The 16,962-nt window shown below is 38.7% G+C and overlaps 1 protein-coding gene and 1 pseudogene across 1 annotated transcript; one reads left to right on the top strand and one right to left on the bottom strand.

Moving 5' to 3' along the window:
• Window positions 1–2,367: 2,367 nt before the first annotated feature.
• LOC102720389 (serine/threonine-protein kinase AFC3) lies at window positions 2,368–7,901 on the bottom strand. The gene is made up of 12 exons (XM_006645993.3): window positions 7,750–7,901; window positions 7,563–7,653; window positions 6,975–7,001; window positions 6,738–6,891; window positions 6,612–6,660; window positions 6,171–6,285; window positions 5,958–6,049; window positions 5,714–5,861; window positions 4,534–4,598; window positions 4,360–4,457; window positions 3,376–3,481; window positions 2,368–2,834 (listed from the first exon to the last, which is right to left on the bottom strand). Exons 1-12 carry the CDS (start codon window positions 7,834–7,836, stop codon window positions 2,697–2,699), a joined length of 1,170 nt encoding a protein of 389 aa, XP_006646056.1. The 5' UTR covers window positions 7,837–7,901; the 3' UTR covers window positions 2,368–2,696.
• A 2,125-nt stretch (window positions 7,902–10,026) lies between these two features.
• Window positions 10,027–15,862, top strand: LOC102720106 (annotated as a pseudogene).
• Window positions 15,863–16,962: the final 1,100 nt, after the last annotated feature.

Here is a 16,962-nt window from a genome sequence, read left to right as displayed (position 1 = left end):
GGGGCTTTTTTAAAGTTGCGCGCTTGCGACTTGCGAGGATAGCGGCTTCTCCCCCCTTCCTCTCTTTTTTTTTTCCCTTTTTCTTTTACCGATGTCCAGTTACCCACGTTTTCTTTACGATAAAACGGTTATCTATAAATTGGAGTATGTTTATCTCGTGCACTCTACGCACTATGATAAGAAAAAAAAAAGATAGTGTGTGTAGCATTTTCCTAAAACATTTTTCATTTCATTTCCCTGCCTCCAAATGCGTGGCTGCATTATTTTGGCAGATTATTCATTTTTTTCTTGATTCTTGCCCCAACATTTCTCAAACTGCTAAACCGTATACCGTATGTTTTTTAAAATGTTTATATAGGGAAGTTCATTATTTCACATATTTAAAATAGATTTTTTTTAGCATTTCAGTAGTTAATTCTATTATTTATATCATTAAATAGCTATTAAAAATCTGATATTTTTTTATATTTATTTCATTTATCAACGAGAGAACATAAACATTGTGTGTTGAACTGTCTTTGGGTTATTTTCTTTTACGACCGTGGGTTACATAGTTTCTTTATGTTTCTTAAAATGATAAAAGTGTGTTTCATGTATAATTTTAACTTTATATAATTGTATTATTTAATTCAATCATCTATACTTTTAAATAAGTATATAATTAATCTTCAAATCTGATAAGAAAAAACCACCTGGTAATCATACAAAATAGACATATGTACGATGGGTTGAGCTACGATAGATAGATAGCTGGTACCAAAATCGGGTGGTCTTATATATAGGTATGGTCTAAAACCCAATGCCAAAATAAATAAAGGCCATATAAAAAACACTCCAACACACTTTTAAAAATTAAGTTGAAAAAAATACAAATTTAGGCTACGGTGGACAAGCCAACGAGGCAGAACTGACCATGGGGATGCTACAGCTGCCACCTGTGAAGCGGTGCATCGGCAGTCTGTGATGTGCCGGCTAGCCACGTCCCACGTCGGAGAAAAGGACACGCCCTGCCGCGCACGCTGACGGGCCAAAAGAAACAGGCCACACGAGGGCGACAGACACCGCGAGCGTGGACTCTCCAGTCTCTCGCCGAGTTGGGGTTCCTCCCAAACTACTCTTCAGCTTGCTCTACGATCGTACTGTGACCGTGTTCTTTTTGTTAAATGAAAAATAAAAAATGATTTTTTGGCTAATTAATAATATAAATGGTAAAATTAATTAATATAAACTAAAAATATATTTTATAAAGATAAGATGGTAAATTTTTATATAGAGACGTTTTGCGAAAAACACACTATTTAACTGCTTAAAAAGTATGCTCGTAAAAATTAAAGAAATAATCTGGTTTAAAAGAATACGGCCCGAGCAGCCAGTGTTTTCCGTTACTACCAACAGATTATTTGTTAGGGCATGCACTATGCTTTGACGTGACGAGCGGCTCAAGCCTGCCACGTCGGAGTAAGAGAGAGCACAGATCCGAGCTCCCCCGCCCGTGAACGCGAGCACAGCCAACGCCGCCATCTCCACTGAGGCCGGCCAGCAGATCTGTCCGCGACCCTTCGCTACCGAGGTCGGCCACCGCCCCTGACGCGTTACCGGCCCCTAGATCTGCCCTTGAACGAGCTCCGACGTGCCACCGTGACAAGCTCCAACGTGCTGTCGTCCCCGATGCATCGCAGCCTCCTAGATTCGCCGCGTGAGCACAGCAGCCGCCGAGAGAGAGCTCAGGAGAGGACAAAGAGTTGATAGGGAAAGAAAAGATTTTTTTTTCTGTAGAGTCCACCTGAAGCACTCTACAATGTGGGGGTGCAATGCAACGTCCCTGGCCCACGCTAAGCTATCAATGGGATTTGGCTTGGCAGAGACACGAGTGGCTTGCAGCAGCACCGCGTGCAGCGCGGGGAATGCAGCCAGGAGAGCCCGGGCACGCTGCGTGTGCGGCCCCTGACCAGCAGCCCCGAACACCGGGCCAACGAGTGCGACGTGACACTAGGAAAAGGGAGAAAGAGATGGAGGGTTGTTCCGCATGCGACGGAAGGGCAGTGACCCAAGCCCAGCAACATGAGCCACCAGCTAGCAAGGACAGAATTCCAGATCCAAAGTAAAAAAATAAAACGAAAAAGGGAAAACGAAAAATGGAAGGACTGGTTGGAATTTGGAAATGAACAAACTTTTATATCCATGTTTTGAAGTGGTTGAAAATGACAAACTTTCATATCCATGTTTTTAGCGATTGAAAAGAAAATAATCTATAATTAAAAAACTAAAATCTACTCCAAATTTAAATTTTGATATATGTTCCAGCTTTCAATGTTAGCAAACAGAGATGCCATTAAATAATACGGACGCCCACAGAGAGGATACGAGTTGGAAGGCATATATGGCTGCTTTGGTCATTGTTGTGTCACTGCGACATGAGTCGCAGTGCAAATTCCTCATGTAACACAACTCACAATGCACAGGTTTCATCTGGTACATCAACCTTCCCTAGGTGAAATGCTATTGTACATTACATCGGGTGACTGGGAACGATTACGCCGTATCATCACCACAAGCATTACAACTCAGCTTACAGAAGATTTATGATACAGATTAGCTGAAGGCATTCTGCTTTATATGGGAATGGCCTTGCACCCGCTTCTCCAGGGAGTCTTGACGTACATGTTGGTAGGGGTAGAGTCAGCATGATCATGTACTCATGTTGTATTTCTGAAAAATGGGTGGTCTAGAGCTTCTTGGGCAGTAAGCCGCTCAGATGGCTCAAATTTTAGAAGCCCGTATAGCAAGTCTGCCAGTGCTGCCCTTGAATGGTCAGCTTTCCTCGCAACTAAGTCCTGAAGTATCAGTCCATAATGTTTGAGGTGTGCAAAGTTGAATCTTCTTCATAAAAAGATATTCAAGAATACATTTTAAAATTTTAGTGCTGGGTTAATTCTCATTTTCTCTTAGTGGCATTTTGAAGCAATGTTTTTACTAGCCAGCACAATAATACTCTGAATTAGTATATAACTAAAATAACAATATAGCTAATCAGTGAACAAAACAGAGAATGCACTACAAGAGAAGAATCGGTCCTAACAAAGACAACCATCTGCACCCTGACAAGTGACAAGCGACAAGGTGAACTAAGCTTTATGTCGATATTTACAGACATAAACATAGGTTTAGCCAGACGAATCATTGACTATGGTTACATAGTTAAATAAAAAACAACTTATGCTTCTATTTTTGATTTTTACGATTCTATGCTTTGCATTTCTTTTACTAACAGCATTGGGGAACAGAAAAATGCATAATTTTGTTTTGAAATTTAGAGATATAATTAGATTGAGGACAAGCCTAGAGGAAAGAAGGCATAATTGAGAGAAACAAAACCTTTAGCCGGTCCAGTTTTTTTACTGCTCTGATACTCTCTCTTGAAACAGCTCCTTCAGGCCAATTTAGACGAGCACCTCGCCTAAAATATTTCTGAGCAGATGAACTGTGCATATTCCAGTTGACATGTATGGAAATCAGTATAAAATTAAGAAACAGAGAATTGCAAGACAATTATATGCTATCATATCACAGACCTAATGCAATACCAAAATCAACATAAGTACATAACATCCATATGAAATACTCAGAAACCGCATTCTGGTGCATGAGTTGCATCCATTTTACCATTTTACTAGCTAAATGTTTGTCCGTTGCAACAGGTTATTAAAAATAGAAAAATTGTCTTGTTGAAAAAATATTTTTAGTTGGTTGAAACAAGACCACGTGTCTATTATACTGTGTTTAAAAAATACACAAAATATTTCTGGAAAAAAAACAAAAATACCATGCTTAGAAAATTGAGTTGGAGAGATGCACCAGTACAAAGAGCAGCTAGAGCATTTATACATGTGCTGATATAATGGCCCACTTAACAGAAATAGTGGTGGTGGCACACTCATCACCACCACTATGTCTTTTATAGTAGTATATATATATAGATATGAGAAATATGGATAAATCAATGCAAAAGAAATACAAGGTAGGACTATTAGTGAGTAGAAAGTAATTATTATAAACAGTTAAAAAACCCATGGATTTAAGGTTGGGATTGCACATGAGAAGGTCTAAGAAATCAATTACAATTACAAGCTAAGAAAACAGGCATGATGAGGGGTTCAACTCGGCAGAATAGCATACCACTAACAAGTTTTATACGAAGGGAAGTCCAGAAAACATATAAAAAAATGATATATCTAGAATTTTACTTGTCAAATGATAAATTAAACAGTAACCATAGATTTCATTTACTACTTGCTATATTTGGGACAACACAAAAGGTAAAAGAAATCGATCATCAAATTAACAGTGTGTACGCTTTACCTGGCTTTCCGTATCATGTGTTCTGGTAGTGGACCCAAAACCCTCTCCATCATAGCTAAGTGTTCAAGGTTCTCGTGTGTTTGAAACAATGCTTCCCCCTAAAATTTTTTATAGTTAGGGAACACATGTGCTAAGGTAAAAGAAGAAAAATAGCGGGGCATGACAAAATCAAACCGAGCATAGCTCAACAAGAATGCAACCGACGCTCCAAATGTCACAAGGGAAACTCCACCCTAAGCCTGTCATAGGAACATATTCAAGAATATCAGAATTAACTTCGGGAGAAATATCCATTAGCAAGTACCAAAGCAGTTGGGTAGCCATCAAAGAAAAAAAAAACAAAAGATTCACTCCTATTCAGCTCAGCATACAAAGAACAAGATAAGTATAAGTAATTTAGTGTAATAGGCCAATAGCATTGTTCAAGTTTCAGGCCACAATTTATTTCTTGTGCTCCCGTCAGTCTCATCAGTGCCATGTCCCATCAATTATAGAAAAACTAAGGCTGTGTTCAGGGGAGAAGGTTGCTAACTTCTCCCCCAGCATGGAAACAGAGCAGTGGATTAGTGCATGATTAGTTTAAGTGTTAGCCAAAAAACTTGAAAATGGATTAATATGATATTTTTAAGGAGCTTTCCTATAGATTCTTTTGCAAAAATAGCAATGTTTAGCAGTTTGGGAAGCATGCGCGTGGAAAAGAAGGGAGTAGGAGTTGGGAAAAGGGAGAAAAGAACACACCCTAAATATATTCTTAGACAGACCATCACGGAGATGGTAAAGATGGATCAAATATATATTCTTCTAAAGTTCTAGTACTAGTACATCAATGCAATTTAATCTTCAAGATCATATCTCAAAGACTAAGGGTATGCCCAATCTAGACTCCAAAAAACCAAAGTGTTAATATATGAAATAAAAAGGCATCAGATATGCCCATGTTATAAAGTTTTTATTCTCTTGGGAGGAAGACGCATGGTCCATCTCTAAAATCTTACTGAGCCAATAAAAACATTCTTCACAGTTAAACATATACACTTGACCATTAAACGCAATCAGATAATACACTAAAAAAATGGCCAATAAGTAAACCAGGTGCTATTTCTTCTGTCAATGCTAACAAGACTATAGCGTGGCAAGTTGTTTTGATTGCTTTAATGAGTTCTGACATTTGGGATCACTAGAATAAGAGTTCGAACAACATTCAACAATGATTGCATCCAAGGATTTTTTTTTTTAATTGCACCGTTGCAGCTCCATTGGAACATAGTCGAGGCCACATAAACCTTCATTGTAAGGATATTCCATGCTCAAGCAAGATAGAATAAAAGCAAGCCTTCAAAGATAACCGATTTACCTAAGATTATTTCAGGTGCTCTGTAATGCCTTGTAGAAACAATCGAGCTATGTTCCTGATTATCAAAGGCGGTACTACCAAAATCTATCAGCTTTATGGCACTGGACTTTGGTAAGCACTTGAAATGCATCTCATCTGGTGAATTCTTCTGTACAACCCCAAGTGATCATTCAACATAACTGCTAATACCGTATGCCTAATTTCAGAATAGCATATGATCACTACAAAACTGATTGAGATTTACCTTGGAACCTGGAACCTTTATATACTCCGAAGACACAAGGAGTATGTTTTCTGGCTTCAGATCAGTGTGAATAAGACGTAATTCATGCATATCTATTTTAGAAGAAAGAAAGGAAAAAGATGGTCAAGCATGCCCCTTTTCAGAAACAGAAGAATGAACCAGCAGCTACCAAATTTGTTAAGAATTGATATGCAGAATCAAACAATCACACACATGCTACAGATTCCAACAGTTGCCGTCCAAAGTCCCGCACAAGTTCCACAGGGAAAGGTTGGTATCTATTTCTCTTTAGAAAATCATACAAGCTTGGCCCAAGCTTCTCAAAAACCTGACAAAACCATTGATATCCATTGAAGAAAAATTATCTTTGATTTGTTTCCACATTGGCAAACCTTTATGAGCAAAGAACAACAACTGGTTTATAAGCATGGAAATCCTATTCAAGCACATTCATATCGTACATAGCAGCACCTTTCAGTGTCTACAAGAAAAAGGTATTCGGAGGGCCAATAAAGTAAACTGCTAACAAACAAGGGTTTGAAACTTACAGGAATGCAGTGGAATATGGAATATTGAACCATAAATGCGCATATCAACAAATGAGATTTGGTATAAATTTTAGAACTAGCATAAATGAATGAAATTGACACTTACAATGCATATATGATTGCGATAGTCAAACCATCCTTGAATCTGGACACAGCTGGCAGTAAGGAAGAATGATTATGTGATAAATAGAGAAGTGTAATATTTAGGGATATAATATTTTGAGACACTCACAGCGATCTGTATCTCTCATTTTCTGCAAGGCGGTTGAGCACATCAATCTCGATCATTGCAGCGTCCCTGTACTTGCGGATGCTACGAACAACTTTTATTGCGACATATTCACGTGTTTCACGGTCCCAGCATTCCAAAACACGCCCAAAAGTACCTATTAAAATGACTCCCATTGCTTTTCATTACAATAATAACAAAGACACCAAGCACTAGGGAACAGATTGCAGAAAATCCAACCTTCTCCCATTTTGCTCAATATTTTATCTGCATAGCCAAAAAGAAAAGAATGTCAGAAAACAGTCTCGCTGAATCTAACTAGCTATAAAGCCCAACAGTAGGCAATTTTACCATCCTTAAGAAAGTAACTCGAGGTACTACGTTTTCTGATGTAAAATTTGATACCTCCAACTACTTTATACTTTGAGTTACCAAAATTTACACTAGAGGAACTTTTTCAAGGACAGTAAAATTGCCCCCAACAGTAATTGCAATTTCAGCTAAACCTAGCATCAATAAACACTGGAGCATAAGCAGGGTACAAGGGTACGTATAGTTCATTAACATAACAGATGGTTGCTAATCCAAACGGGAACCTTGCTTCGTTCACCTCCCTTGGTTCTAGAACACAGATACAATAAGTATTACACTAGGGAATTAAAATGCCCAAAGACTCTGGCAGTGAACTTTCGCTGTAGAAACCTACAACACCACATAAAACTGAACAAAACAAAGGAAGTTTCCAAGCGCAGGATCTACGAGTAGGAACAACGAGCACAAATCCTGACATAATTTGCAGCCAAGCAAGAGAGAGGAAGGGGTGCTCACATCGTCGGTTCAAGTTCTCGCCGAGATCGAACACGTAGTGGCCGTCGCGGTCGTCGTCCCTCCACGGCGGCGACGCGCCGCCCCTCGCCGCCTGCAGCGAATCCACGTCAGCACCAGCACCAGGAGCCCCCCCCCCCCCCCGAACCCTAGGAAACGAACGCCCCCGGGCAGAACAGACGGAACGTACCACCGCACGCTCCGTCGGCGGCGGCGGCGGCGCGCCGGCTCCGTCGCAGTCCTGGCGGGCCCGCTTCCGCGACCGCGACGACTCCATGTATTCCGATTCGATTGGAGAGAGGAGAGAGAGAGAGAAACCCTAGGCCGAAGCGGGGAGGTTGCGAGGGGCGCGCAGATGGCGGCGAGGTGGGGGAGACCACGCGAACTGGGCCCAGATGTTAGTATCTAAGCGGGCCTGGCTAACCACGAGATGGGCTTAGGCTTTCCTGGGCTTCGACTTTGCGCCATTGTCGCGTTGACGAATTTTTTTATATTTTAATAAAAACACAAAATTAGATTTTTGTTTTAAAATATAGCAAATCTAGTCTCCAGACACCCAGCTACTGGACACTGCATAGACAGTCCCAACATAAAACACCTACTAGTTTGGATTTTGGTTGTAGTTTAGTTATCGGTATAGAAAACGTAGTAATAGATTATTACATGATTAATTAATTACAGTGACATTACATAAATGAGTTCATATTGTTTTAATAATACATTATGCATGGAATATATTAGATGTATAATTATACAAGCTTGATGATTATAATTCATTGGATATTATCTATTATGTAACAAGAAATAGATAGAGTGCCTTGAAAATAAATAAAAATATGTATGAATTGAACTTGGTTTGTTCCCTCGCACATATGTCAAATAGAGTGCAATTTCGGTTATGGCATGGTGAACGGAATATTATGATTTGATCTCCAAATTTAGGCAATAACCATGTACTATGTTATAGTTAGCCAGTAGTAGAAGGTTATTTCTAGGAGTTGATGCATGTAAACTTGACTGAGATCTGGAAATGGTATGTCGAGAATGCATTGTAACAAGGATGACCACTTGCCCTTTCTTATTTTCAGTGTATGCTAAGGAGAACAATAATGGTGAAGGCCTGAGTAAATCATATATATATATAATGAATAAGTAGGGGGTGAAGAGAGATCATCTAACGAGGAAAGGGAAGAAGAAAACGCATATGATAAAGAGAATGAAAGAGAAGACATGGAGCCAATAAGAATATCATACGAGGGAAAGAGACAACCCATAAAATTATCAATGTCATGTATAGGGAAGATTTCATTAACAAGAGTGTTGATTATGATGAATCAATTGATGAAGAAGGTGGTGATGTAGATCCGTCTAAATTGAATGGGGATTTCTCGGGATGTCATCACATGCCATGGGAATATAAGGAGAACGAGATGACTAAGGGGGCAAAGTATGCATATGATGAGGGATTGACAAAGACAGTCAAGCATTGAGTAATATCATCGAGAAGAGAGTTTTGAGTTGCCAAGTCAAGCAAGTAGGTGTAGGAAGTAAAGCGCGTCCAATCAAACTACGGTTGCCCATAGAGGGTACATGTTTTTTATATATCTATACCGTAATTTTTAAATTTCAGAGTATGATAAATACGACTAAAATGGGTTGATTTTGATTCTGAAGAAAAAATAATTTAAAGAATCAAAGGAGAAGCCTTTTGTGGCTATAGAAAATAAAGGATAAAATCGTTATGCCTCGAGTATATTTTATACTCCTCTCAACGTTACAAATTTACTATCACATCAGTGCACTCCTAATATATGACTTATCAAAATCTTAACATAACTAAATAATTTGAGGTGTTTCCATTATATGTATCCTGGTGACGTCAACAGTGTGTCATGACTGTCCTCCGTGCACTGTCCACTTGCCCCCTAAAAAATGTACGCGCGAGGTGGGGAGGAGAGAACAACTTGATCTGAAATCTAAAATCAAAAATCAAGAATAAATCTATCCTAATTTGATTAAGCTCGCAAAAGAAAAATAAAAACAAGGTCTTCGTGTGCATCTCACAAAACAAAGAAATAGGTGCAAAATTATCTTTACCAGCCCTACAAGAGCATAGCATAATGATGACTTATTTATGGTACGAGAAAACAAGTGGAATCAGAAGTTACACACTACTCGTTTAGATGACACCGTTAATTTTTTTTATATAATTTGATCATTCATCTTATTTAAAACTATCATGCAAATATACGTAAATGTAAGTTATAATTAAAATAAACCTAGTAATAAATTTAATAAAACAAACAATAATTCGACGAATAGTCAAATCTATGCACTGTATGTATTTCTTATAAGCTCGATTTATATACAAAATCAAATATAGCATTGTTTATGTAACCTCAAATTTTTCGGTCGTAACTTAATGCACCAGCATTATTCATTTATTCTTCTCCCCACCTAAAGAGACCAATTTTTTACGACCCGTACGATACTACGGAGTAGTATATTTCTTCTCTCCGTCCTCTCTGTCCCGTACGCGGCGGCGACAGCCGGCCGGCCGGCGAACTCCCCCCTCCGCCCGCGCTCTGCCTTGCGGCGGTCCAGGACGGGCTTCTCCTCCCGCCGCCTGCGCTGTTCTCCCGGGAACAGGGGTGCTCTACTTTTTTTTTTTCCTTCTGAGAATCTGCTTCATGAACCCTAGATAGGTTCTCTTCCGGATCTGGCTTAATCTGCCTTAATAATAATAACCTTAATAACAGTTTTTTTTGTTCCCCAAACGTCTCACAATAGATGCATTGCCTTGCAGGCAACTGTAGAGAAACGATGGAACCTGACAGCGACAAGTTTCAGAGCCTTCAGATCAACTCTGATAAGGAGAAAAACCATGTCGCCATATCCAAGAATGTAGATGATTGCATAGATGATGAGGACGTGGAACCTCAAGTAACCTTGGGATTCATGGAGGAGCCACAGGGGCCGGAGGACCGGCATCTTCTTCTCCCTCAACACTTCCCTAATAAAGCTGGTGGTGTTCCGGTGCATGCAGTGATATACCTTTGTGCTATATCTTTTCTTAGAACGCCATATGATCTCTCTTTTTTTTGTTAAAGTGAGAAATTTTATTGCTTTGTTTAGGCCTGGCTTGACCCTGTTAATTTGCCATCCGGCAAGTCCAGCTGCTGTGACTTCTGTGGTGAACCACTACGTTTTGTTCTCCAGGTCTCCTTTCATTTATATGAGTACCTGCATCCTGTGTATGCTTGTGGTTGCTAACTACTACTAATTTACTACTAATTTGTTTGCTTATATGCAGGTTTATGCACCAATTAAGTGGAAGGAGACAACCTATCACCGCACATTGTTTGTGTTCATGTGCCCATCCATGGCATGCTTACAGCTAGATCAGCATGAGCAGGGGAAGGATAGGGCGGGGAATCCTAGAAAAAGGTGAAGCTAGCAGTTCTTGTCTTATAGACAGTTCTTTCCCCCGTTTTTTTGTGTGTTTCTTCTTTTGACTGCTTCTGGTGAATTGTTCCAGTGTTAAAGTTTTCCGGTGCCAGTTACCCCAGGACAATTCATTTTATTCGCTGAAGGAGCCAGAGGGCTGTATTGGATCCATCAGATCACAGTGTGCAGGAGGTTGTCTTGCTTAGGTGGTGTTTAGTTGCCAAAATTTTTTGACAAAAACATCACATCAAATGCTTGACCGGATGTCAGAAGAGGTTTTCGGACACGAATGAAAAAACGAATTTCACGGCTAGCCTAGAAACCGCGAGACGAATCTTTTGAGTCCAATTAATCCGTCATCAGCACATGTTGGTTACTGTAGCACTTATGGCTAATCATGGACTAATTAGCCTCAAAAGATTCGTCTCAAGATTTCTTCCATAACTGTGCAATTAGTTTTTAGGTTCATCTATGTTTAATGCTTTATTTAGGTGTTCAAAAATTCGATGTGATGTTTTTGGAAACTAAACAAGGCCTTACTATACTTTCCGCTTGTTTAGTGCTTGTTGTGTGTTCTCTATATGACAATTTTGGCACATGCTCTCAAGGATTCCCCTTGTTAGGTGTTCTGTTTTAGTATTATTGAATAAATAGTTGTTAGATAAAGGAAGGTCAGATAAATTTTGCGTGGTAATCATTAATAAGCTGAATCCAGAAATTATCACCATCTTTTTTCTGAAACTTGCATGAGCTTGTTGAAACTATCTTTCAAAGTTGTCTAGACAATGCACATTTTATTACCACTTTTCCTCTAGGAAAAATTATACTTTTGATAATTTTGTGGACAGCTTTGCATACAGTAAACACTTACCTCTAATATGATATATTGCTTAAATAACTCAATTTGCATACTCTATAAATCATGGATATAAACTGATGCTGTTCATCTTCAAATGTTTCTATTAGCACCCAAAACTCGATTTTGTTGTTGGTGTGGTACATGGAAAGGCGAAAAAATTTGTAGCTGCTGTAGGAAAGCAAGTTACTGTTCAAAGAAGCATCAGGTATCAACTTACCAGGCAATCATCTCGTATCATCAGCTTGATCTGTTTGTCTCTGCTGCTTGAGTAATAGATATCAATATTTGGGATTAATCACTTAGATATCACTATTTGGATTCCTTATTCAGGAATTGCATTGGCGCGCCAAGCATAAGAATGAGTGCCGTCAAATATCAGGTTCACATGATGCTACTGCTATTCTGCAAGATGCAGGAAAAGGCATTTGACCGCAGAGTTTCTTCTTTAGCTCCTAATTGTTCCTCCATGTAATTGCATGTTCTAACTGTTGCAGCATTTGCTGGCAATATATGGCCTGAATATATTGTGGTTGATGAAATTGAGAAGCCATCTTCTTTTGCTAGCTGTGAGAATAGATCAGAATTGTTAGTGGCACAAGGCCAAAGCGAACAGGATGACATGATGGCGTCGTTGATGGACCAGTTTGAGGTTTTTTCTCCTGTTATGCTTTTTTCATATGTTTGCTAGTGCACTAGTGATGTGCTTATTTATTACAGTTTTTGTGCAGGCTGATGATGACAACAGATGCTGGTCATCTTTTCTAGAACGCATCTCAAGAGATCAACATCAAATTTTGAGGTCAGTTTGAATGCCTTTCTTTAGGTTATTAATTCTTCTCATTTTTGGAATTGCAAAATTAGTTTTGTTAGTATCCAAAGTTCATCTTGTTAGTTTGATAGCATCGAAAGTTCTCTGCTCACTTTATTAGCATCCAAAAGGTGCAGCCATTCCCATTTCTAGCACCTGTGCTATTCTGAAATAATCTACTGTTTATTGTGACCATTTTACCCTTGCCATCTTCTTCCACACTCACCCTATGCTGCACCTTTGGATGATACTAAAGTGAACACATAGCTTTCGATGCTATAAGCTAAAAATTTGTACTTTGGATGCTACAGAACCAAGTTTGCCTTTTTGGATTGTGTCTTAGCTTTCACTGTATTTTCAATTCTGAATTAAGAGAACTATAGCTTTTCCACAACTATGTTATAACATCATCTACCTGTTAAAGTTGAATCAATCCTTTGATTAATATTTTGGTGGTATTGGCTGCATGTATCAAAATTGTATGGGTAACTGAGTTCATCATTTGGTTTTTTGAATTTTAGAGGCAGAGATTGTAATTTACCACCAGGGCAGTTTAATGTGGATTGGGAGGTCAGATTGAAGCCATATCAACTTGAGAAAAAAACAACTAGCAATGTTTTCTCACAATCTCAGAAACTACTGGGGTTATTTCAGTACCTATTAGCAATTTTACATGTTGCACACTTGCACTTCAGCACATCTGTAACTCCACTTTGTAGCTTGTGCCTTTATGCAGTTAAAAGTGTCATCGGTAGCATATTGTAAACTTGCAGTAATTAGATCCAGTTCTCTACCTCCTCTTGCATGTTCGCACTTTGAGACAACTCATCTTGATTCTTGAGCATAATTTTGATTACACTTATCTGCAGGTACTGCAGGGAATCAACTGCAAAACCTCTTTGGCAGTATCATCTGGGTCGCTAGCTAATGCGGCTATCCCATCTTGCATATACTGTAATGGTCCACTTTGCTATGAATTTCAGGTTGGACAGATCTCATATTTTAGACTATTAAATTTACTAGTTTCTACCCAAGAGAAAACCGACAAAGACTTGCAGATGTATGATTTATGATCCTATATTTTGGGAAGGGCATCTGCGTCCATTCTTTTATGAAAAACAAACAAACAAGGAAAAAAAACATCTGCATACTCTCGAATACTTCTGTAAGCTTTGTTCCTCTTAGCAACTCAACCTGTACCTAGCTTCAGGGATAGACCATACCTTATAGGTCACATCAAATCCCGCTAACCTAGTTTTGTTTTGTGTGGTTCGGTCTCTATAGTAACCAGAGTAAATGGATTTCACAACTTTGGTTAGAACAGTGTTGTAAATGAAATATCTTCTATGCAATGCATAGAGTTATATTAGTATGTTTGCTTTTAGCCACTAAGAGAATATTGACTTAGCAAACCTATCATATCATTGTACCACTACCACAATTGACCTCATATTGGTATTGTGAAGTTGTAGACTTGCAGAGGTCTTTCTGTAAACAGGCTTACACAACTAAAATCACTAGGAATGTTTTTTTCTTCCTTTGGCATATTTCTGTTGTGATTTTGTAATGTGTATTTCAATTACATATTTTATTTCAGGCATATAACTATATGTTTAAAACCCATTTACATAAGATAATGTTACAGAACTCTTACCAATATACTGTGATTTTAAGCACATTGTGCATGCCACTAGTGAACGAATTAATCCTGTAATACGCAGCATATAGCAATTATGGCAGCAAGTTACAGCATTGTTATCTATACCATGCGGACATTCTAGCAAGAAAGTGTTTCAACTAAATACTGGCCCATATTAAGCCTTTGTGAAACTTCGTTTTGGGTCATGAAATGCAGCCTTGTAGCAAATGGACCTTTTTACCACTAGATAGATTTCAATGATTGACAAACATTCATACAATTTGTGCTCTTGGTTACATTCTTGCATGGTCCCATCGCCATTTCCTTTTGCATGCAGATAATGCCACAACTGCTCCATTACTTCCTTGTTGAAAATGGACCAGACTCACTTGATTGGGCAACAATTATTGTTTACACATGTAAAGGGTCCTGTGATCAAAATGTTAGCTACATGGAAGAATTTGTTTGGGTTCAGTTATCTCCACCAGCAACAAGTAGAAGGTAACACCCCCCACCCTCTCTCTCTTTGACACCACCTGGGCTTCAAAACATATTTCTGTGTGAAAAGCTATAAATGTGACACTGTCCTCTTTGTTTGTAACTTTCCCTGAGTACATACTAGGCCTTTGATTTAAAAGATTTTTTTGGGGTCTATGTAGGCACGGTAAGAGCTTTTTTACCATTTTTGAAAAAGTAACTCAAGGTGCCATACTTTTTAATGTAAAAATGTGGTACCTTAAAGTACATTGTACCTTGGGGTACTAAAAATTTGTACTAAAATTTTTTTTACCTTGGGATACTTTCAAAGATGATAAAAAGCCCGGCGCGGTAATCGTACAATTTTTAATGATTGTATTCAAAATGGCTGGTTGCTAAGTTTTTTGGGGTCTAGGTTTTATTTTGTCTTTAAAAAAATTATAAAGTATGGTGGAGTTGCAAAGTCCACTGCTTTTTTCATGCTGGCATTTCGCTAGTTCCAAAATAATATGGTGATCGCACTATTTCATTTACACCCTGAACTAGCCCATTTTATAAAAATTAGAAAAAGGGGGTGTCACCGATTTCCAGCAAAATCTGGACATACGCTTCTGTGTTTCTTGGCTTCTTGCTAGTAGATAATCGTGGGAGTTGAATGGTGTTTTGTCCAAGTAAATACAACCATCATTTTATACTGCAAGCATGCTGTTTACATCTGTTTATTTATTGCCAGACCTCACAGACCTTTTTGAGGGATTACAAACACAGTTTTAACTTGCCAGGTAGCCGAGGAGTCCCTTACATTGAAAACTTCCGAAGGGTTCTTCGCTGAGAAGTTGCACGTGGGTTCATCAGGATTGGGTGAACCGAAGTAAAAGCTGCTTGTTATCAAAATTTTCTTTCCAGGCTATGTATTCCTTTGTTCTGCTATTTATATGTTCTTTATACTAATATTATGGGTCTATAATATGCTCTGGCAGCTTTGCTGCTTGTGTAGAAATAGGCGGCTGTCTGAATGGATTGAGATAGACACGGCAAGTTGTGCTGTTTATCTGCTATTCTCACAATTTCGTTTGATGTTATTATATCTGTTTGATTTTTTGGTCTTGTCTAAATTTATTTGCGTGGTAATAAATCTAGACACATATATAAAACACATATATATCGATAGATGGATGAATATAGACAAATTCAAAAATCTTATAATATGCTTATAATACAAAGAACATAGGAGTAGCAATTTAATACGATGGAGCCAACTGACGGATGGGCATCGGTTGGGTGTGGCGGAAGTTGTCGCCGATTTTTAGTTTAGATGGTTTTAGATTGGGTGACGTACCACGGTGATAGAGGGTTCCGAGCAAAAGCTTAGTCCAAGCTCAATAGTGGCTTCGCCTTCAGGCGTAGTAACCCTCCTGAGAGCAGTATTGAGGAATCTCTCCTCTCTCGGCAAAAAGCTTTGGGTGAAAACTTTGTCCAGTCTTTAGTCTTTGGATGGATGGCAACGGAGTCTTCTGACGTTGTGACCCTCGTGAGGGCGTCGTTTTAGAGTCTTCGTGTTGTAGTGGTGTCGTTAGCTTGGTGGCGATCGGTCTCGCATAGCGATGGCTGGTTCGGTGCTTGGCTTTCCTATCTGTAGTGTGTGTTTGGAAGATTGTCATGGTTTGGGGCATGTGCTTTGGTACACCTCCTTTCTCGATAGTCAGTTGTCGATGTAAAAATTTTCTTGTACTCCCTCCATAATTAAATATATGACGTCCAACGTCATATATAAAAAATGGGAAGGAGTAACTTTTTTCAACCTATCTTAATTATATCGAATAACCTCCTTCGGTCATTCTAGCAAAAAAAAAATGATTGTTCTTCTGGTAGAAAAGCACATTGTTGTCCGTCGACCCCCTCGTCACCCTAAAAGAATAATATTTTACATATATTATTTCTATATTATAGAAGAAACACGAACCGATTACCACACCAAATCATATTAGGTTGTAGAACAAAAAAATCAAAGAAATAAAAAAATATCAAAAAGACAAACGATATATTAACAAATAAAAAATTATTTGATGCCGGAAGCTAAGGAGGGACGAGGGCGTTCCATTCCCTTGGCGGAGGAGGATGATGGCTTGGGAGTACTAGAAATTAATTCTTTTTACACGGAGCAAGGTCATGT

This window comes from Oryza brachyantha, chromosome 1, assembly GCF_000231095.2.
Source record: "Oryza brachyantha chromosome 1, ObraRS2, whole genome shotgun sequence".
NCBI classification, from domain to species: domain Eukaryota; kingdom Viridiplantae; phylum Streptophyta; class Magnoliopsida; order Poales; family Poaceae; genus Oryza; species Oryza brachyantha.
The sequence above is the reverse complement of the archived record's forward strand: the minus strand, read 5'-3'. Positions and strand labels throughout refer to the sequence as shown.

What these genes read in the sequence shown, in the direction of transcription:
- LOC102720389 (XM_006645993.3), bottom strand. Translation starts at nt 7,836, where the DNA reads ATGGAGTCGTCGCGGTCGCGGAAGCGGGCCCGCCAGGACTGCGACGGA. An exon ending in CGAGAACTTGAACCGACGAT is followed by an intron (nt 7,002 to 7,562) that starts GTGAGCACCCCT and finishes TTGGCTATGCAG; the next exon opens with ATAAAATATTGAGCAAAATG. An exon ending in TTCTTGTTGAGCTATGCTCG is followed by an intron (nt 4,458 to 4,533) that starts GTTTGATTTTGT and finishes AAAAAATTTTAG; the next exon opens with GGGGAAGCATTGTTTCAAAC.